We start from the raw sequence: 22,545 nt of genomic DNA, 5'->3' as shown, positions 1-22,545 counted from the left end.
GGCGGCTGCTCCAGACCAGTGTATGAAACCCTTGGCGCGCCTCGTGAGCCCTTTTCTGTGCGGCGAGATATCCCAACAGCACCTGGCACTTTTACGCAACGGGGCTTTTTTAAGCTCTGACCCTCCACGCGGGTTGCCAGCGGAGAGCACCCTGCCGCCGCCCGCGCCGCTCCCGCTCGCTCCCCACGGGCCTGCCGGGCCCCAACAGCGCCGCCGGGCCCGGGCGGGCGAGGCGCATGGGCGGCGCGGGCGGAAGGCGCCCGTGTCCTTCCGGGCCGCGGGCCGGCGCTGGCGGCGGCGGGAAGGCTGAGCCCGGGCCGAGCCGCGCCGGGGCCGCTGCCATGGACAGGTGAGGGGCGGCGGCGGCAGCCCCGGCCTGGGCCGCGCCGGCCGTGAGACGCGCCCCGGCGGCGGGAGCGGGTGCGCACAGTGCGGGCTGCGAAACGCAGCGGGCCTGCAGCGGCTTCTGAGCGTACCGGAGGGGTTTTGTCAGCCGGGAGCTTTAAGTCCGGGTGTTGCTTCTTGGGTTTGTCTTTGGATTCACCGGGAGCCGAGAGCTGCTAAGGGGCCGCAGGGCCGGGCCTTTGCCAGGCCGCGCCGCCCCACAGCCCACCGGGAGCGGCTGCTCTGCTCCCAGTAACGGGGAGTGAGTGGGTGGGTGCTTTCCCTTCCGCAAACACGGGAGCTTTGCTGCTCTGTGCTGATTGCGTTATCCGGCGGAAAAAATCGTGTAGTGATATCATGCCATTCTTTCAGTTTAATATTTCGGTTCAGAATTGGAATTTCCTATTGTTGCATCTCTTCCTAGCCTTCCCCCCCCCCCCTTTTTAACAGTAAAATGTTAATTATGGTGTAGGAGGAACAAAGTCTGGGTTTTCTTGCAAGCTCGTTTTCCTGAGCTAATAAGCAGTGCTGGATTTCTGCAGAGGAGGCTGGACATAACAACTAAGATTGGAGATGACTTAACGCTTTAAGTTTCCTGCTTGTGGAGTTACTTTGGTATGAGAGTAAGATCTTGGATGTCCTGCTTGAATTCACTTGCTTTTTTTCGGTCTGTGCTGCTGTTTTGTAGAAATGGTTTTGAAGACATGTCATCCCCCCATGATCCTGAGATGGTCAGACCTGGACGGAAGCAAGGCTCTCAGAAAAGAGTTTCTAGTATCCTTTTTCTGTAAAGAATTTTTATCTTTTACTGTTGTGTTCACCAGGTGTGTATATAATACTGCTTAGATTTTCATGAGTGTATGAACTCAAGTGGTTTTCCACCCAGAACTATCTGAGAACTCTGTGCCTCCATTTCTGAGCTTCTGGAAAAGAAAAATAAGTTTCCTTCATTATATCTTAATTTTATGGTTGTAAGCTTATTTGCAGGTATTGTAGTATCAGAGTATTATGATGATCTAGTGTATCTTAACTTTCCATCCACTGGCATAGCAAGAGTAGTGTGCACACATAGATTTAAATTCCATAGAAATTTCCCCCCCTGCTTTTTTACAATAAGGAACTCCCCCATCATGGAGTTCAACAGCTAAGATAGTGGTATTGTCGTGGTTGTGATAGCAAAGGAATCCAGTATATTTGCTTGTTCTTAGGGATTTTGCATCTAAAATAAAGCTAGTGAGATATTTGCCCTGATTGTATTGTGGCTAAGAATCAAGATGTTTCTGAATGCTAATAGCACAAGCTACTGAAACTTTTATACAACTGCTTCTTAGTAAATCATTCCTAGAGCACCTAACCTGGTTACTGATGGGAAGAAGAAAAGTAGAGCAATGGAGCACCTGGAACCAAGAGAGGGAACATTTTAAAAAATATATTCAGGCTCAGATTTTCTTGTTGTGGTTGATGTAGAGTGAAGCAGCCCCTCATGGGGCAGAAGGATTCTCTTTGACCTGAGCCACTGTCAGGAGTCCCAGACCCGTTGTGTTCATATTTCTGAACTTCACTTTGTGGTGTCCCCTTTAACCCTCCAGCTTTTAAGGTTGTGATGAAACATTTTATGAAACTGTTTTACTTTGAAAGACAAGATGTGTAATTTTCATAACAGTTGAGTTACAACAAAATGTTTTTGCTTTCCAAGTAATCACATTCATTTAGAATAAATCCAAAAGTGTGTTTAAGAGAGTGTTTCTTAACTAGTTTATTAATCAGTTCTTACATCCCTGGATGACACTATTGGGAACATGACACCCAAAAGCCAGTTTCTTTCCCGAACTCCTAATTCATTACTTCACCAGCCAGGTAAGACTGCTTGCTTGTTTGCTTACTATTTAGTTAAAGGTTTTATGTGGTTGTACTTAATAATTAACAACAATCCATAAGAATGACATGGATGTGCTGTAATCCAATGAAGGCCCACAAAGTTGGTTAGTAGGTTAAGTATCTGACATATGAGGAGAGACTGAAAAGAACTGGGATTGTTTATCCTGAGAGAGCGGTTGGGGGATCTTGTAAATATATATAAATATTTGATGGGAGGGAGTAAAAAAAGAACCAAGTTTTTCTTGGTGCCCTGAAAAGTCAAGAGGCAATAGGCACCAACAACATATACAAGGAATTCTGTTTGAACGTTAAAAAACACCCCTTTTACTGTAATGATAGTTGAATGCTAGAACTGGTTGCCCGGACAGTCTATGGAGTCTCTGTCCTTGGAGATAAATAAAGCTGGACAAGGTCCTGAGCAATCTTTTCTAGTTGACATATCTTTGGGCTGCCTTTTGCTTTAAGGGTTTGGAGACCAATTTCCAAGAAAGAATGAGTGGTGATGTGCTGCTCTTTATGCTCCTGTGTGTTTACAATGAACTCTAGTAGCTGAAGGGATGTTTCCTGTTTGGTGCATATGTACAATCTGTTTTCAGGCTTCTATCTGCACTGCATAAGTACTTCAGTCCCTGTTAAATATTTCTTTTGGAATTTCTGGGTGGAGCAGAGTAGCCTTAAATACTTTTCAGAAAAGCCTCTTTCCTTTTCAGGTACTGCATTGCATCGCAGCTCCATGAAGCCATCAGATATGTCTGCCATGCTGGGAACAGGAGGGAAATCTCCTCTTATTCTACCAAATTCTGGACTTTTTGGCAGTCTGTCAATGGTAAGATGGTTAGAGCATCTTTTTCTCTTTTGTCCCTGTGAAACATAACAAATTCCAAGTTCAGAGTTTCTGTGTTGTTTGCTCCAAAGACAAACTGTGAGTGGTACAATCTTGCTAGTACTGCTGTTGCTGTTTACTGCTGGTGTTAATTATTACTGTGTTGTTCTTTGAGATGATGCAGTGAGGAATAATAGAGGTTTTCAAGGACTTTCCAAATACACCATATGTGTTAAGCTGGTCCTCATAACATTGGTTTGTGACTACAATAATCCTGACTGTACTTGTTTGCAAATTCTTCAAAGATAATTCTTTTATGTTAGCAAATTAAAACTTTGGGATTTTTCTTATTGTAGCATTCTCCAGTATTAGGCTTCACTAGACTGTTGAAGTTTAGACTTCAAATAACAAGCCCTTCTGATGACTTTTTAGAGGACATTGACTATCCTCTTCTTCAATGTCTTTGGAAAAATACTGATTGGAAAAGTTATCAGTAGGGACCTCTGAAGCATCTTATCTCCATTTGTTTTTAAATTAACTCTAAAGAAGTTAAGGTGTTTTTCTCTGTCTACATTTTAATTCATTCTCCTTTTTAGTTTCTGTGGTTTGATACAGGCCATTTGTTTCTTCATAAGTTTTCAGCTTCTGGGTTGATCAGTGTGTATACAGAGCTCTCACTGTGTCCTGGGGTGGCTAAATTTGCCCTAAACCAGACACACTGGTAACTTGTATGGCACAGTTGTACCTTATCTAAAGGCAGTTATTTCAATATTAGTTTGTTATGATTCTCTGTTTATATACCATTCATATAGAAGGCAAAAATTTATTTTCATTATGTTCTTGTTGTGCTTTCAGTTGGATGAAAGTAACTGGACAATGGCACTCTCACCCCAGCAGAGAGGGATGTTTGTAAATGCAGACATGTCCAATCTGACAGAAGATGTCACTATGAGTGCTGTCTTGTTACGTGAGGATGATCCTGGGGAAGCCGGTGAGACAATCTGGAGTTTTATCATTAATTGATCCCAGTTCTGATTTGTGGGTATAAATATATGTGTCCTTTTTAAAAAAATTCGGTATTATTTTGCTGGTATTTCTTAGTCAAAAACAGGCTATTTTTAAAAGTTCAGAAAATTACTCTGTTCCAATTTATTGGAGTTTTGTGAGTTTGTGCTTTCTATGGAGCCTGTTCTGATGGAATAAAGGTGATGCTCTAGTGATGGGGGAAGCAAACTGCATTAGTTTTGTGGAGATACACAAATGACTTTGCTGTTGAAGTTCTTGCAGGTGGCGTATTTACAACTGAAGTTTTATAACTAAGATAGCCCATAGCTTCTGTAGATCTTACTGTCTTAGCTGAAAAATACTTCTGACTTCATGAGATAGTTCATATCATCCTTGTACTCATTTAAATTTGCAAAACTGAGATGTCATCAGAAATGTTTTTGTAGTTCAGTGGGGCTTTTTTACCAGGTTGTGACTCACTAATATGCCTGTTTCTTCTTCTATCTGTCCTAGCTACTATGAGCATGTACTCTGACTTTCTGCATTCCTTTCTGAAGCATACATCAACTACCATTTTTGATCTTGTGGATGAGTATGAAAATATTTGTAACAGTCAGGTAAGGAGCTACTTAGTTTTTATTTACTTTATTTTACATTCCCTTCCCCAGGCAGTGTTGCTGGGAAGTCACAGTGCTTAACATACAGACTTTAAATCCTCCAGCTTATGAGTTGCTGAACACTAGCATTGAGTAGCATCTCACTTTCCTCAAACAAAAACGTGGGAATACCCATGGTATGGCTTGCTGAATACTAAAATTGTCATCTGGTTGCTGTTCCACTGAAAGTGTCAAGTGGCAATAAACGTTAGCAAATGTATAAATGTTTTATTAATAAGATGGATTAAAATGTACTTATTTCTCTCATATGTAAATAAATTAAATAATAATATTATTTTATAAATAAATTCGCCATTTGAATGGGTAATCAAACCCATTTGTTGGAAAACATTCAGGATAGTAAAAAGATTGCTGTAATGGCTTGGGAAAAAAATAGAAAAATTTTAAAAAATTAACTCTGTATAAATTTATTTCTCTCAGGTGAATATATTAGGGAAAATAGTTTATCGGGCAACTCCTGGACAGCAGAAGTTTTCCAAAACTGCCAGTGTCTTGTGGCTTCTCAAGCAGGAGATGGTAACATGGAGACTGCTGTCCTCACTTTATAGGTAATTCCTTAGAAAAGCACACTACTGCGTTTTTGTACTGAGATAACTTTCTTGGACAAATTTTTTAGGAGTTTATAAATATGGAGTCAAGCAATTGAGCTTAATTAGCTGTTTATTAAGTTGTTATTAAGTTTAAAAGCTGTTTATTGAAGTAGGTTCTGATATATATGTCTATTCATTATCTGTTTACAGAAATTAAAGTTATAAATAGGAATGTTCTTATTACCTTTGCAACTTCTAGCATTTTTAAGAATATTTTTGTAAAGTTTTTTAAGCACTTATGCGTAGACATTTTGCTAAATTTTCTCAGCTTTTGTATTAATCTTTAGTGGTTTGCATTTTTATTTCTAGAGACAGAATACAGTCTGCACTGGAAGATGAAACTGCATTTGATATCACTGTAAGCATGAACTATTTTGGCATTTTTTTTAAGTGATATAAAAGCTAAACAAGCAAAATATAGGCTCCATGCTTGTATTTTACTTTTAAAATCTCAAAGTGGCAGTCACTTAAAATTCAGAAGTGAAAAATGAGACTGATTTTTATCAAGACAATTATTAAATTATTTCATGTATTGTGAAAAGTACATCTAAATATTCAGTTCTAAAGAGACATTGCTAGTGTAAAAATTATTGCAAACTATTCTTTGTTTTGTTTCCTTAAATATCCTGAGTTGGAAGGGATGCACAAGGATCATTGAGTCCTACTCCTGGCTCTGCACAAGGCAACCCTAAATTCGCTAGAAATAACTATTTATTTATTTTTAAAAGCTGCATCAGTAGCTGTGACATTCCCATAGATCAGAGATAGTTTTGCTGTGCTTAAAAGAAGAATGTGGTCTCTAGTTGTCTAGCCTTTGCAGTCCTGATTCCAATTTACCTGAAGAGAAATCCAAATTTTTTAGCATTCCTGTTAGAGCTGTAGTCATCTTGTCTGTGTCAATACAGTGCTTCCAGCCTTTGCTGCCAGAATATGCTTAGGAAAACAAAGCAATAAGTAAAGTGACTCTGCCTTTGTAAAATTTATGATTGCAGATCTTTCTTCTCAGTCATAAAATAGCTTCCTCTACAATTCCCACTGCTAAGTTGTCAGTGTTAATCACTGTTGAGCCAAAAATACCCAGTTTCCTCCTACCTCTGCTTTTTAGGAAAGCACATTTTCTGTTCTCTTTTTATTGAAAGTCTAATGAAAGCTAAATTAATGCAGGAGATCAAATAGAGGGATCAAGGCTCTGGGGTTGGTATTTTTTTGTTTTTCACACTTTTTGATGTTAAATGTGTGTATGACATTGAAAAGTTATTTTTTCTTTTAATTTGAGGTAGCAAATGGGATTTAAGATAATATGCTGGCAGTCAAGGAATCAATGAATCTACTGTGTGGAATCTTTCTACTTGTGGTCTCAGAATATAATTTGTGAATTATATTCTAAGTCACATTTTTATGGTTTTAGTGTAACTGGATGTAAATGATCAAATAAAATAATGTATAAGGCATTTATACATTGGGAGGGGAGGGGAAATACAGCATACTGAACTTGTAGCACATTTCTGAATTAGTATGTGTTCGATTTGGTATTTCTGCTTCTGTGGAAATTTTATTTTCCATGAAGTAATAATCAGCTTTTTCTTACATAGGCTTTAACTGCTAGTGAAAAAACTACTGTAGACAACTTGTTTCAGAAAGATTCTCTTGTTCGACAAAGTCAGGTATGATGGAAAGTTTTTAATATGGGAATGAAAATAGATTAAATGTTCATATACTAATGCTCTGTGCACTTTTGGGGGTTGTTTCTAATATTTTTTTTAACATTCACTCAAGTGTGTGTGAATTGTATGCATAAAAATGGTGCTCCTTAGTTGCTGAAATGAGAAGGATTTTTCTGGCTGTTCTGCAGAGGATGAAAGGCTGAGAGCTGTTCCCATTTGCAGCATCTGTTACTGTTGATGGTGATTGATAAGCTGTTAAGTAGCACTGTATTAAACTGCAGTATCCACTGAGAAACAGAAATAAAGTGCCAACCACATTCATTTTGGATACTTAAAATGCAAGTGGAATAGTCTTCTGGATCTGTCAGCCTTTTGGTTGCTGCTTAGATAACAAGTGGATCCAGAGATGAGAGGAAAGTAGTAAATGTATTATTTGTTACATGTTTGTTTTAAAAATGCAATTTAATTTTATTCCAGCTGGTGGTGGATTGGCTAGAGAGCATTGCTAAGGATGAAATTGGGGACTTCTCTGATAATATTGAGTTTTATGCAAAAACAGTATATTGGTGAGTTCAGACTTTCTTTGATTATATACATTTTCCCATCAAGCATAAAATTCACATTTTCAAGAATCACTCTTGAAAAGAAGTGGTTTTTTAGGTTGTTCATTTCATTCACTTCTTTTCTTTTAATTCTTACATGTAAAAATTGAGACTTCTTACCCATCCACTGAAGTAAATCTCACAAGTTAGTTACTGCCTTTTGGGAGGCAAAGATGAAAGGAAAAACCATCAAACCATTGTAATTTAATCTTTGTCTGGCTTTAGTTTTTGCCCAAGTTCTTAATCACTTGGTGTCATTTACCCTTCACCAGAAGCCATTATTGTCACCTGTATTATCACTGATAGGTTTTATGGCAGAATGGACCAAAGATTACCTTCCATGGTAGATGCCTAGAGTTAACCTGCTTTTAATGGCTGGTGGATACAGGCTTTTGGAATTATGTGTTTATCCTCAGTTAGATTTCTGCCCTAGACTGACTTTATAGTAATGATAATGGGAAAATGTGCTTCTGCAGAAGTCAGTTAATAGTGCAATACATGAATGATTGAAATAATGGATGCTTTTGAAAGAAATCAAATATATGTGCATTAGTTCTAATATTGTACTTGTTAAATGTTATGTTTTCACAACACTGGCAGAGTCCATGGATATATCAGCTAAACCAAGTGTCTGTTCTGTAAACATACTCTATGTAACAAAATATGTCTTTCAATATTGGTGTTACTCAAAGATGCTTGCTAAAAAAGTAATTTTCCTGTAAAACATTTCACTGCTTTCAGGGATAACACACTACACGCCCTGAAGCAGCGACAGTCAAGTACATACATGGGAAGTTCTCGTCCTCTGGTGACAGAGTTGGTAAGTATTATATGAAAATAAGGCTTGGCTTCAAAGTGGGCTAGAGAAATATGCTATCTTCACAGATTTCCACCAATTCTTAGATAGTTGTGCTTTCTAAAAGTAGTTGTAGTATCTAAAAATGGCTGCAGAAATTGTGAGGCAGGGCACCTCAAAAATTCTTTTATGGATCACTGTGGACTTGTGTTTTCTTTCAGCAGTCACTTCCTTACCCCCACCCCCCACACAAGGACTTGTGATCTATTTGGCAAAATAATGGCTTTATTATGACTACAACAAACCCGTGTTCCTAAGCAGAAAACTTATAAAACTCCTTGAGGAGCCCTTGCAGATAAGGGAATGCTGTCTTTATGCAGTAACCAGTACAATAAAACCAAGTCCTAGTGCAGTACTTGGAGAGCTCTGTAATAAAAGCAAATAGGAGAGAAGTCAAGGAAGGAAAGGGCTGTCCCTTAGAGCAAGGTGATGAGCTGCTTCAGTGATAGCAAAGCAGCCATAAAAGGTTAATTCAACTGGGGAGTGATCTGAGGTATTGATTGGCTTTGGAAAATCTCTTTGGATTACATAGAAGCAAGTGCAGCTGTTGTGAAAAACCTTCTCAGATAGAAGGTGAAGGAAGAGAAACAGTCTGGTAGGCAGATAGAAGAGCAAAGGATGTTTGAAGGTGAGAAGAGCTGGAAGAGAAGAAATTTGGGGCAAATAACAAGGCAGTGGAGTATATTATTTGCACTGACTCTTTCTGATAGGAACAGGTGGAATAAGAAATTAGAGGAAAAATGGAAGTATCATGGGTTGTACAGATTGTTGTGCCAACATGAAAAAGTGACTCCAAATTGTAAAACGGCAGGATGTTAATGGAAGAGACATATAGGTGTTGTGTAGATGTGATGACATCTATTGTGTAGGTTGAGTGATGACTTTTTTCCTTGCAGGATCCAGATGCTCCTATTCGACAGAAACTGCCACTTGATGATTTGGACCAAGAAGATGATGCAAGGTTGTTGAAGTATCTCTTCACTCTCATCAGAGCAGGAATGACAGATGAGGTAGTGTAAGTTTTAATGAAGTAAAAGCAAATAAGCTGTGTACTAAAATGTCTGTTTAAATTTGGCTTGTAGTGATTCAGTTTTCAATTTGTTGTCAATACTGACTGCCAAATTAGCATTGTAATCAAACTTGCTTCTAGTTAAATAATTTTGGGTGTAGAATAGGTGTTACGGAAAAAATGTAGTTTTGGGTGTGGTGTCTTGATACTAAATACTGCCAAGACAAACAGACAGAATGCTTTAAAGGGCTTCCTAATTGTGTCTCTAATCATCAATGGATTATCAGGTGTGTATACATAATGACATTTGAGTAATGGGGAGGAAAGGGGATTTGAGATTCTCGTGCCAAAGACCTTAAGTGAGAACTATGGGTACTTGCTCATATTCTGTTCCAATATGGTGCACATATATTCATTTTCTGGTAGTATGGAACATGAGCCTACTGCTGCAGGGCATTGTGAGTAGAGATTTGCAGCTTCAGTTGGGATTGGGAAGGCTGAGTGAACTGGGGAAGTAGATGACTGCATGAAGACAACAATTAAACATATAAGCAAAAGGGCTGTGCTTTACACTAGACTTACCAGAATGATGCATAACAGCTGTTCAGCTAACAAAGACAAGGCTGTAGCACATTTCTTACATTGCTGTAAATACTGACTGAAGGTGAAAACAGGATGGCATTTACTTTGAAATCTTTCAGTTGTTTTGAGTTTAAGATCCTCTGTGCTTATTTTTCACATAGTAGAATCTCTACACGAATTTACTGGTTTAATAATACTCACATTTTTAAAGAAGAAGCTGGAGGTTTTCCTACCTTGAAGTGTGTTGCTGAGAAAATGTGTTATTTTTCAGGCACAGCGCTTATGCAAACGATGTGGTCAGGCCTGGAGAGCTGCAACTTTGGAAGGCTGGAAATTGTATCATGATCCTAACATAAATGGAGGTATCTGCTCCAAAGTGCATTTGAGACAGATATAAAAATACTAAGATCTCATAGTATCTATTTGTGGCAAAGAGAAATTACTCTTTATTTTCACCAGATGAGCCTTTTTTGATGTCTGGAATGTTTTGCCATATCTGTTGAACATGTAAAAACTAACGTGAAATTATTTTAGTTGTATCCATCTACACATGTTAAAGCCACTTCCTTTCTTAAAGTCAGACATAACTGTTAGGAAGTAGATGTCTCAGAGTTCTGTACAAATCTTCTCCACCTCCATACAATAATTTGGATCTTGTATTTTCTTAACATCTGGCTTATGCCACCTAGCACACGTTTTGTTGCTTACAGACTCAAATTGGACTATATCCCCAGCTTCAGAAAGGTGTGGTAGGACTAGAGTTCAGCAAATGTAAATGCAGGAGAAAGAGATGCTTTGAAAATATTTGTAAGTTGTAAAGTACCTTTCTCCTTGGTTCCTTGCACGTGGTTCCCCATTTATAACACAGTACCTTGCTTCTCTTGTGTTCAGTACATTGCAGGATTTAGCAAGGAATTCAAGAATGAGTCTAAATGTTGTTTATAGCTGGGTGTGGAAGGCTTAATGATTTCTTTCTTTTCAAATCCTGATAGCCTGTAGCTTTTATCTGCATGCCACACCACTGTCCTAGCTTTTTTTTGAGTCTGCCTACCTGAGCTGCTGTTACACGGGTATAAATGCCCATGCTGATGCATGCAAAATAGCAGCACTGAAGCAGTGACATTTTTAAGAAGCTTTGATTAAGATACAATTTTTTCCCTTTAACTTTGCTGTTTTTCATATGTAGACACTGTAGCTATGTTACAGCCAAAACCATTTTTTTTAAAAAGCTAGATAGCAGCCAAGTTTTTAAATTACTGTAACTTATAGATGCAATTCACCCAGCTAGCCAGAAAAGCCATCTTGCAGTCCAGTCAAAAGCATCAAAATGCTTTAAGGAAGAGTTCTAAAGGGATTGAAGTTGAGCTATGAAACAAAAATAGACTTTATCATTTTTTAGACATTTCTGGATTTTCCTTTTTTAATAACATTTTCTCTCTTTTTCCTTTCCCTGTCTTTTTTTCTCTTTGTTTTAATTACTCTTTGCATGTAGGAAAAGAGCTGGAGCCTGTTGAAGGCAATCCATACAGGTGCATTTGGAAAATTAGTTGTTGGCGCATGGCTGAAGAGGTAAGACAATGCTGCTATTTTTTCTATTAATACATAAATTTGAACTTTTCTGAACTCTGAAATGGGATTTTAAGTAAACACAGCCACTCTGTGTTTGCTGCTCAGAGGATTCACAATTAATGCTTCTAAGAGGATTTCTGAAATATCATATTTGTGCATTGTGAGAAATCTGCATAATCAGCACCACTTTTTCAGGAAACGTCTGCCTTTTTTTCTGGTTGAAAGTAAAACCACTGACACTGACTTTCATCTTGACTTAATTGAATGGGAAAGAAAATGTTGCTTTCTTTCCAGGTCAATGTAAATTTTTCAGTTAAGTTACAGGAGGATGCTAGTGAAGGGAGTGTCACTTGCTATTCTTATTTTGGATTTTCCAACTTTACTTGGAATCTGTTAGATGGAACATTTTGCAATGGATTAATCTCTAATAAAATGTTAAGTCACTAGAAAACTTAATTGCTTTGTAATTTAAAGTTTGGGTGTTTTTACTGTTTCTCTTAGGAGCAGTTTAATAGATATGAAAGAGCAATCTATGCAGCCCTGAGTGGAAACCTCAAACAGGTATGTCAAGCATCCTAAATAAACAGTGTTTGGTAATTGTGCATTTCCATTCTCATATGTGACAGTGATATCATCAGAAATATTGCAGTTACTGGTTTCTGTACTTTTAAAGATCTAGTGAACAGAATAACAAACATTGCTTTAGTAGACATGCTCTTTGTAGTACTGACATGTCTTAATTAAATATATTACAGACTTCTCAGTCAAGGAAAGGCTGCTGTTTAAGGTGGTTACTACACTGCTATGGTGCCTGAAAATCTGATCCTAAATGATAGTTGCACTGTTTGGGTTCTGGTGTTTCTCCATCTCTTGATAATTTTTACTCTGTTTTTTGATATGTAGCTTCTTCCAGTTTGTGATACCTGGGAAGATACTGTTTGGGCCTACTTCAGGGTCATGGTGGACACTCTAGTCGAGCAGGAAATACGAACCTCAGTAGTAACTGCAGAGGAGATGGAAGAGCTCCCTAGAGATTACTTAGAAACAAAGTAAGTTTCAAGTAAAATTATGCTCTGCAACACTCAACAAAGTATCCTGTATGGAATCTGTGTGGAATTATTCAAGGTAACATTTTTTGTCTTTTCTCCCTTGCTTTGAAGCTGGACTTCAGAAAAAGTTTTTGAAGAACTTCAGGCAACAGACAAAAGGGTATGTAATAATTGCCGTGTTTCTCCTCACTGCTTACCATTTTTAATTATTCACTGGGTTCTACTTTTTACTTCACTCTTTAGTGAAATGCTCAAATATGTACAATGACTAATTTATTTCATGTTTTCTATCCCCAAAATAGTGTGATTTCCAAATTCAAATAGATTTTTCTTCATGCTACACCCTCTTAAGAGTGAAAGTGATACAGGTTTTATGTTGCCCTGCCCTGTATCTGCCAAACTAGCTGGGTGTGCTAAAGAAATAGATGGCTGTCAAATGTTGTCAGACATACAAAGCAGACAGACAAATCAACTATTCAACACTTCAGTAAAATGTTCCAAATCGATTTCACTCTATTTTCTTCATAGGAGATTTGTGTGCATATTTCGGAACAGGCCTTTCAAAATTTAAAAGCATATTTGCTTAGTCTGTGATTCTTTGTTACTTTTAGCACCCAAAATACTCAGTTCGTGTAAGACGGGGATACAAAACTTAAAGGTTATTTTGCAGTGATTAAATTGAAACTACAGTTACATTTATGTGATGGAATGGACACATAGCATTTATCATATTGCTAAGACAAAGACATGCAGTCAGCTACAGATACACCCAGCTGTATTTGCCTATGCAACATAGTGCAGTCCTCACCATAAAGCAAATTTAGATTTGGATTGCATTTCATGCATTAATGTGTTGATTCCTCTGGGGAGAGGGTGGAATTTCTTCCTGAAGTAACTTTCACAGGCCTTTTCTTTAAGAATTTATACACATTGTTGCTTCTTCTGTGATTTTTGTAAATCTTATCTGTAACATCATTGTTTGTTCTCCTCTTCAGAGCAAAAAGCCCTTGGAGTTGGCTGTCTTCCATGAAAGTATTAACTGCACAGATCTATATTCCAGTTCTTTCTTTTAGTTTGTCAATGTTCTTGTAATTTGATGCAGAGACAGCAAGTGCCTTTTCTCTTGCTCTTTATGAAGGATACCCTTTGAAATAAGATAGCTTTTTTCCCCTGAGGAACCTTTGCTTTATTTATAAGTTTGTTTTCTTCATACATTATGCTAGAAGATTTATTCAAAGTTTGAATTTTCTTTTTTTTTTCTCCAGAGGGTTATAGAGGAGAATCAAGAACACTATCATGTGATTCAGAAATTCATTATACTTGGAGATGTGGATGGTAAGCATTTCTCTTAAGTGACTTTTTTTTTATTGTCAGCTGACTACATTATTTTGAGGAACCTTTCCAGAAACTTCTGTATGAATGGATTTTTAGAAGTGCACAGTAGGCAAGCTCTGCCTTAAAGCTGTGCTCTAATCAAGAAGTGTAGGAAGAGTTTGACTTACAAGGTAGTTTTCAAAGTAATGAAATTGTGTAAATGTGTCAGGATACATGCCAGACTGTAGCTATAACTTCTTCTGAGAAATGATGGGATACATACAGTACATTTTTAAGGCAAACAGCTACATCTTTCCACAGTTGTTGCTGTTCTGTTTTGTTGGACTTCTGAGACTAAATTACATTTGTTGAATAAATGCATAATTTGGAAATATTTCTTGGGTGTTTTTTTCTTTTTCTCCATGGTATGGCTAATGCAGACATTTCCTTGGTGGTTATAGGTTTGATGGAGGAAGTCAGCAGGTGGCTTTCCAAGGACAGAAGTGTGCTCCCAGGACACCTCCTTCGTTTCATGACACATCTTATTCTGTTTTTCCGCACTTTGGGTATGCAGACCAAGGTCAGTTCACTTGTACTTGATTTGCTGTCATAGCAGTAGCCAGTCTTGGAAGTAGAAATTCTTTTGTGCAAGCACATGAACAACATGGAATGATGGTAAATTACTGCCAGGCTGAGGAGGAGCTGCATGTTTCAATAGTGTATTTGTTGGTCTTGGAGCCTAAAGGAGAAAAGAGCATCCTCCTCCCTTCCAGCTGAGCTTAAAAACTGGGGTTTGAGGATGGTGGATTTTACTCAGAAACCCTTTGTTGAGAAGGTCCTTAGTCAAACTTCATGTTAGGCTTATTCATAGCAGCCAAGATGTCTTAAATATAACCTGTTCTTATAGACAGTTGCTGGAATGGTACCTATTGCTGCTGTAAGTTCATAAACGCTTCTGCTTGAGGTAATTAGTACCAGCTGCAACTTTCTTATTATCTCCAAGTATAAAGAAAGCATAGTCTACTACCTATTTAGCCTATTTAGGCTAAATACACAGAGCATAGGGGTCACATAGCTGTAGTTACTCATTTTGGACAATATCACAAGTAATTTGGGGCTCTCCTTCTCTTTTTTAAAATTTAGAAGCTGTTGTGTGTCAAGTAAGTTTCTGAATGTAACCTCTTTTGGGAAAACACAAGTGTGTGTTTTCATTAGATGATTTAAATACAGCTCTGAGTTACTGTTTATTCATACCTGCAATCATTGCTTGAATCCCTTGTGGAAATCTGTTTTGAAGTCAGTTAACATTTAGCTAAATAAGAGGAATGTGTGTGTGTGTGTATGTATACATATTAACTTTTTAGCCAGACTCAAAATTGTATGGAGTAGGTGTTTAAGCTAAAGTGCAGTAGAACTAGCCATTAGCATATGTTTGACAGAGGGGACAAAAAACGTGTAATTTCCTACATGAATTCCATTGTGGGAATTTGTAACAATTGATTCTGCCTTTACAGTGTTAGAGTAGATGAATTTATTGTATGATTACTCAATCAACCCTCAGTAGACTTCACAGGAAGGAGGCAGAAATGGAAGCTTTTATGATGTTTATTGTATATTGATTGTATTCAGCTCATATAGATAAATGCTTAGAGGAAGGTCTTCAATTTACACAAATAAAATTAAAATTATAATTCATGACAGCAACAAACATTTGAGTCTTGGCTAAAGCAGTTCCAGGTGCTCAGCCTATAGTGGTTGTTGAGTATAGGCTATTCCAGGTGAGTCAGGTGATATTTATACCCTGTTACATTATCATTTTCCATAATAAAACAGGGCATGTATTACTCTGCAGTCGTAACCTGTGTACCTGACATTTTGTTTATTAATTTAAAAGATACAGTAAAATAGAAAGTTTTTTAAATCCTGTAAAAAGTGACATTACAGTTAGACCAAAGGCTGTATTATCCAGTTGCCATAAAAGAAAATCCTTGGAACACTAAATCTTTGAATCAGAAGACGTGCTTTTTTAATCATGCTCCAAGAGAAACAGTTCTTCCAGTTGATCCTGTTTGTGTAGATTACTGAAGCAGGAATAGGCAAATAACCTTGTGGCTGTTCTAATAGTGATAGCCTGTCAGGTATCTTTTATTTTATTTTCCACATTATCTGATTTAAAATTGAATTTATATTTGTTTGCAATAAGGAGGAAGTTTCTGTTGAAGTCCTGAAGACGTACATTCAGGTAAGCTTTCAGAAATATTGTTTGTTTTCTCTGATGTGATTTAGATGTAAAGGAGGAAGAAAAGCAGACTTAAGGTTACAGGATGATAAGAGCTATGATGCAGCTAATGCTCTTTTCTCAGGAGATACATGGAAGCTTGCCTAATACACAAATTCTCTGTCAGGAGTTCTTAAATGAGACAATTGTATTGATCCTTGTTTAGAAGTTGAGTGGAATCTTCCTGTGTCAGAATAAATTAATCAGAAATTAGTTACACATTTTTGGGTGCACCCAGTATATGGTTTTGCTTAAGTGTAAGCCCTTTGGTGTTTACACCAAGGAATATAGTATGCATATCTGTAAATGTATTTATATATTAGTGGATATCTTCTGTATATTTGCTTCTTACATTTTTGCTTCTCGTTCTGTGTGTTTGGTTCATGCTGTGCAGAGGTTGGTGTCTGAGAAGCATACAGATTTAATAGCCTTTTATGTCAGCCACCTGCCCCCAGAGCTCGCTGTGGCTCAGTACGCTTTATTCCTTGAAGATGTTACTGAGAGCGATCAACGCCACCACTGCCTTGAGTTAGCAAAAGAAGCAGGTGAGAGACCCTGGTGGTCCAGTTGTCATTTTATATCCTGGGTTATTTTGTCTCTCAGTAGTTTTTGCTCTAAAACCTAGCTATGAATATGACACTCTTTCAGTCAGATAAATAAAATTAATTTCTGATCACTTCTTCAAGTAGGTGTATAGGTGTGTTTTCATTAACCTGGAATTAAACTAAATATCACTGCTTCTGGGTTATGTCCAAATACACCAGGAAGTAAAAGTCAGCTGTCTATCTCAAATATATGCTCTGAAACTTGACGTGTTTATATTATTTCAGAGAACTAATTATAAAAATACACACTTTTTTGTGGCTTTAGGAAGGTTATGAGTATCTTAAATTTTTTGTCCAATTTATAGTGCTTGTTCTTAGCCATGGTAACTGTCTTGCATTAATTGTAAACTTCCTTCAAGGCCTGTACATGAAACTAGAAGGGGATTAAAATGAAGCAGCACACTGTCCATTGCTTAACAATGCCTCTGTGCTAACTCAGAATGCACAAAGAAGCAGATTTCCTGCAGATTTCATGTCTAAACTTCTCTTCAGTCATTTTCCAATCATTTTCTTTTAAACTCAGCTAAGGTTTCAAAAATAACACATCCTGCTTAAGCATCTATAAATGAACTATTCTGAGCTTTTCCTGGTACATTCTTGTCAAATCACAGTCTTGCTGTCAGAATTGTAGGAATCAGTGATCTTAGCAGATATATCTATATGCTGTCTTCAGCACAGATTGAAGAACTTATTGGTTGTCTTATGTTTGGTATTCTGTGTTGTATCAAATCTCATTCTTGTAAAATATCTGCAATAAATGAGATAGTGCAAAAGCTTGTAATTTATTCTGACAGTGTGTGTTTGAACAGACTGATAAGAATACCAGTAGTAAGGAATAAGATCAACAACTGGAGTCTGAAATTCAGTTTGTTTGAAGTTTGAATTCATGATAGTTCTTACACAGTTCACTTTTAACTCAGGTCTGGATGTTGCAACCATAACAAAAACCGTTGTTGAAAACATCCGCAAGAAGGATGCCGGGGAGTTCAGCCACCACGACCACGTGCTGGACACAGGCACAACAGAGGTGAGTGCTTTACAGAGCACATAGTCCAGTTTGCAATCAGCTGTGGAGTCTCTGACCATCTATGAGCCATCTTTTTCTTTCAACAATGGTGAAAATTGCCTTGAAAAAGCCTATGAGGGAAATGCACTTTCCGTGTGACCAAGTGAGGACAGCGCACAAGTCTGTAACTCTGTTTCTGCTATTCCTTGCCCTTTGGGTGTGTGCTTACCTGTATACAAACATTAAGTGAAGATAGGCCCTTGAAACGACTGCAGCACCCTATGCTGTAGCTGGGAGTAGGGTGTTGTTGTAGCCTCTGCAGTTTATGAAGATTTGTACTTTGGATCTCAGATGTACCTTTTAAAATGCTGAAGTGGCATTTCTAGCTACAGCAAACACTGCTTTTGCTGACAGTTTCCTTGTCACTGCTGTTGAGCATTGGTTGGATCCAACTCGGTGCTTTAGGGACACCAAGGTAATGTTAATAGGCTCTATTCAAAGGACTGCTTAGAAAGCAGCTGATCGTTTGCAAATCTGTGCTAATGTTTTTGCTGTTCAGTACAAAGTTTAAGCTCCCTAAGACAAAAAGGTAGTTTATCTAACAAGAGCTAGAAAACTGTGGTTGCAGGCTGATGGTGCCCCTGAAGATTATAGCAAGAGCTCCATAAATGTACCATATTGGTACAGTGTATTTGTATTAAAATTTGAGGAAAACACATCATAAGCCATAAAAAATGTTGAGAGATGATGCTCTGAATATCTTGGGAACACTTAGAAATTAATTTTTTTAAATTATTCCAGATGGCAGAGGTTTTCTAAGCTTTTGAATAAAGTGATCCTTGTTACTGTGTTGCAATGCTTTCCAAACTTGTGTATTTCCCTGACCAGATCTAATGTGTGTTGCATCAGCTGTGTGCTTGAAATGGTGATGAATCTCTGTGTTGTTTTTTACAGGCGGATCAGCTGAAAATAGATGTAATTGACTGGCTCGTATTCGATCCTGCACAGAGGGCAGAAGCACTTAAACAAAGCAATGCAATCATGAGGAAGTTCTTGGGTACTAAGCTTCACAAATATTGTAGACTTATTTTTAAATGTTGGTTTTGTTCTCATTGGCTCTTGGCAATACATTTGATATAGCTGGATCTAGTCTATTAAAAAGCATGGGTTTGCCAGCTTAAGAAGATAAGGTATGGAAATTGCAAAGCTCTGATACCCAGTTCACATTCTCATAGCATCCAAGAAACATGAAGCTGCAAAAGATGTGTTTGTGAAGATTCCCCAAGACTCCATAGCAGAAATATATAACCAGTGGGAGGAACAGGGAATGGATACTCCGCTTCCAGCTGAAGATGACAATGCTATCCGGGAACACTTATGTATTCGTGCATATTTGGTGAGTTTCAAATATGCAATATTCCAAGTTATTGTTTAGAAGTACTGGTGGCTTTGCCTTGGTGGTGAAACTTTAGCTTTGTCCAATTGATTTAACTTCTGATTCTTTGATTCATTAAACCTCTGCATGCAATGACATTCTGGTTATTAGATGAGTCAAAAATACCCAAACACTGTTTCCAATGCAATCCAGGAAGCCCATGAAACCTTTAATGAATGGTTTAAACACATGAACTCAGCTCCACAGAAGCCATCTTTGTTACCACAAGCAAGTTTCACTGAAAAAGTGGCCCATGAACATAAAGAAAAGAAGTATGAGGTAGGTGGAAGTCCACCTTATTTACTGTAAACTTTTATGTTCTTGCTTTAGAGGCAGTCTAGTTCAATGAAAGAAAGTAGAAGACTGCTATTTCATATTATTTAAGGACTCTATTATAAACTATTTTTATGTTGAGAGAGTATGAGACAACAGAATTATAAGGCAACTGCACAATAAATTGTTTTTTTAATAACTCAGCTTTACATAAAATATTGTAATAGTAAATATTATCATGTGTTGATTGTCAGTGTTGTTAATGAATGTGAGCGCTTGATTTTGCTATTAATTCTATTAAGTATTATCACCTTCTGTTTTCTAAAAGATGCTGCAGTTCTGTTTTGATTAAAGTTTTCTTTGCAGGTCTGGTCAGTAAAAATATACCCTATTCAGTTAACATAAACATTTGTTTTATAAGCATGGCAGAATAGGTTGTGTAAAATTATCTTCCTCTCGTGGCTTTGTTTCTGAACAACCTGTCTGACTGTGTGGACAGGGCATTAAGAAAGGATGGAAACAGTTGCGAGCAGCAGGCTTTTAAGTTTTAGCCACTGACTGAAGATTCTAATTTGAATTGGAGCTGCACTGCCTGTTGCAGTCTGTTTTAAAATAGCCTTGGAAATTATCCTGTTCTGCAGTAGTTTATTTTTTGTTTCTTTGCCAGATGGATTATGGCATTTGGAAAGGCCTCTTGGATGCTCTTACAGCTGATGTTAAGGAGAAAATGTACAATGTGTTGCTGTTTGTTGATGGAGGATGGATGGTTGACGTCAGAGAGGTAAAATGAATTTTTATGTCGTGACGCAGACCACAAAGCACAGATCACATGTAGTTGTACCTTTGTGACATTTAGTTTCATGTGCTCCTGTTCAATTGGCTCTGGCCTTGCTGTGAGCATTTAGAGCTTGCTCCCTGAGTAACCATGCAGATGACATCTCACAGTCCCCTCCAGGCTGCTGAGGCCATTGTCTGCCTCTGACAGTACCAGCTGCGTGGTTATGCCGAGTTGCCTGTGGAAGGTCCATTTTCCTACCACTGACGTGTCACTTTGCCCTGGTAAGGACGCCGAGGAGGACGCGGAGCGCGCGCACCAGATGAGGCTGCTGCGGAAGCTGTGCCTGCCCATGATGTGCTTCCTGCTGCACACGGTGCTGCACAGCACAGGGCAGCACCAGGAGTGCCTGCGCCTCGCCGACATGGTCGCCTCCGAGCGCCACAAGCTCTACACGGTGAGCTGGGCAGGGCTGCGGCAGCCTGGCCTGCACTGAAAGCTCTGTGGGCTGCCTGTGGAAAAAGCTTCTATATAGGGAGGAAGACACCATATGCTCCTTAGCATCATAAGTTTCTTGATCGCTTCCCATTCACTGCAGTAGTAAAAGGTTTCCTTGTGTTATGACTTAAGGAATCAGAGTTAACTTTGAAATATTGGGGATAATCACCAGTGTTCTTATAACCAGTTCTGAGTACTGCAATTACTAGTTTTTGGATGGGGGCTGTTGAATTTTAACCTCATGATCTTAAAGGTCTTTACCAGCCTAAAGGATTCTGTGATTCTAAATTTAGCTGTAGTATTGTAATTGATTTCTTTATTTCCATTACATTTCAAACACTATATAAGCAGGTTTTGCTTTAGAGCATATGGTTTAGCCATGACTATCTTTGCCTCCAAACACCTAAAAACACCCCCAGAATGAGAGAGAGCTATCTTGAGCCTATGTTCTGGTTTTGGATGCTGCTTCTAACCTCCCATGTCTTACTTTAATGTCCTTCTGAAATGCCTGATGATCACACTATCTTAAATAGAAATAAATAATCAAATAGAAAAATAGCAACTTAATTAACCACCACTTTTTTATCAGCGCTATTCATTGCAAATAAATATAACTTTATGATGTTTGGTTTTTTTTATTATTTATTCTCAGGTGTTTTCAAAAGAAGAACTCCGAAAGCTTCTACAGAAGCTGAGGGAATCTTCTCTGATACTTCTGGACCAGGATCTTGATCCTTTGGGATATGAAATTCAGTCATAAGTTTTCATGCAGATACTTTCAAGAACTTCTGAGCATGGACATTCTGGTTATTAACAAAAACAAACAAAAGACCCCAACAGAATCATTACTTGGACAAAGTGTTCTCTTCTTGTGGGGTGAAAAACCCCAACCTTCAGATTTCAATTTAAACTTGAAAAAGTGTGACCAACTTCAGAATGTTATTTGTTACATGACCTTTTTCATATTTTTTTTCCTAATAAAAGTGCTTGAAAAAGAGAAAATGTTTGTTCATTCTAATCTAAAATGGCATTCTATAAATTTGGTGATTGTATGAACCTCCTTGATTTATTTGCTACATGCCACAAAGACTGCCCATAGACTGCATGGATACAGGGGGAAGGAAAGTGAGACTGCCAGAAGGTGTATGGAGAAAGTAGGGGAGAAGGAAAAGGGACACACTGGAGGAAAGGAAAACCAAAAAGCAAAAGTGAGGGGTTACTTCCAGCCCTTCAGAAGAGAAGGCAGCCTTGTCCTGTTCTGCTGTACATGAAGGAGTTGCTAAAACGCTGATGAAATCCTGAACCAGAGGAAAGATGATAATACATTGAAAACCCCCGTTTGAGATTTCGTAGTCTATTCTGAAAGCTTGTTCTGCCCCCGTTTATCTGTGCACACACACTTTTAGCTGCCTTTCCCTTAACAAGTGCAGAGGACACGTAGTTCAGTTAGGCAAGGACTTTGGCTCCTTCACGCGAGTCGGTGTCTCTTGACACCTGGCAAGGAACATACTTGGCGCTGTACATCCGTGCGTACAGTGCCGTGCTTGTGGAAATGCCCAGTCCCGTTGTGGAGCGGTACTCGTGGCTTGGAGCCGCGGTGCGTGTCTGCGCCTCGGGGCTGTTGGGCAGGCAAGGGGGGCGCACACACACCCACATTGACACACTCTCACACG

The 22,545-nt window shown here is 38.4% G+C and overlaps 1 protein-coding gene across 2 annotated transcripts; it reads left to right on the top strand.

Moving 5' to 3' along the window:
- Positions 1–195: 195 nt before the first annotated feature.
- Positions 196–21,872, top strand: NUP107 (nucleoporin 107). Of its 2 annotated transcripts, none has more exons than XM_005480580.4 (28): positions 196–349; positions 1,073–1,158; positions 2,152–2,241; positions 2,973–3,088; positions 3,941–4,076; positions 4,604–4,707; positions 5,188–5,315; positions 5,667–5,715; positions 6,950–7,021; positions 7,499–7,587; positions 8,365–8,443; positions 9,376–9,489; positions 10,342–10,432; positions 11,563–11,639; positions 12,141–12,200; positions 12,543–12,688; positions 12,800–12,848; positions 13,954–14,023; positions 14,464–14,582; positions 16,206–16,244; positions 16,675–16,825; positions 17,806–17,912; positions 18,846–18,948; positions 19,127–19,287; positions 19,480–19,605; positions 20,267–20,380; positions 20,664–20,831; positions 21,525–21,872. In XM_005480580.4, exons 1-28 carry the CDS (start codon positions 237–239, stop codon positions 21,630–21,632), a joined length of 2,865 nt encoding a protein of 954 aa, XP_005480637.2. In that variant the 5' UTR covers positions 196–236; the 3' UTR covers positions 21,633–21,872. The 2 variants fall into 2 exon arrangements, with proteins under 2 accessions (XP_005480637.2, XP_074395864.1); XM_074539763.1 differs by having other exon boundaries at positions 290–420.
- Positions 21,873–22,545: the final 673 nt, after the last annotated feature.

This window comes from Zonotrichia albicollis, chromosome 4 (genome assembly GCF_047830755.1).
Source record: "Zonotrichia albicollis isolate bZonAlb1 chromosome 4, bZonAlb1.hap1, whole genome shotgun sequence".
Taxonomy (NCBI): Eukaryota; Metazoa; Chordata; class Aves; order Passeriformes; family Passerellidae; genus Zonotrichia; species Zonotrichia albicollis.
The sequence above is the reverse complement of the archived record's forward strand: the minus strand, read 5'-3'. Positions and strand labels throughout refer to the sequence as shown.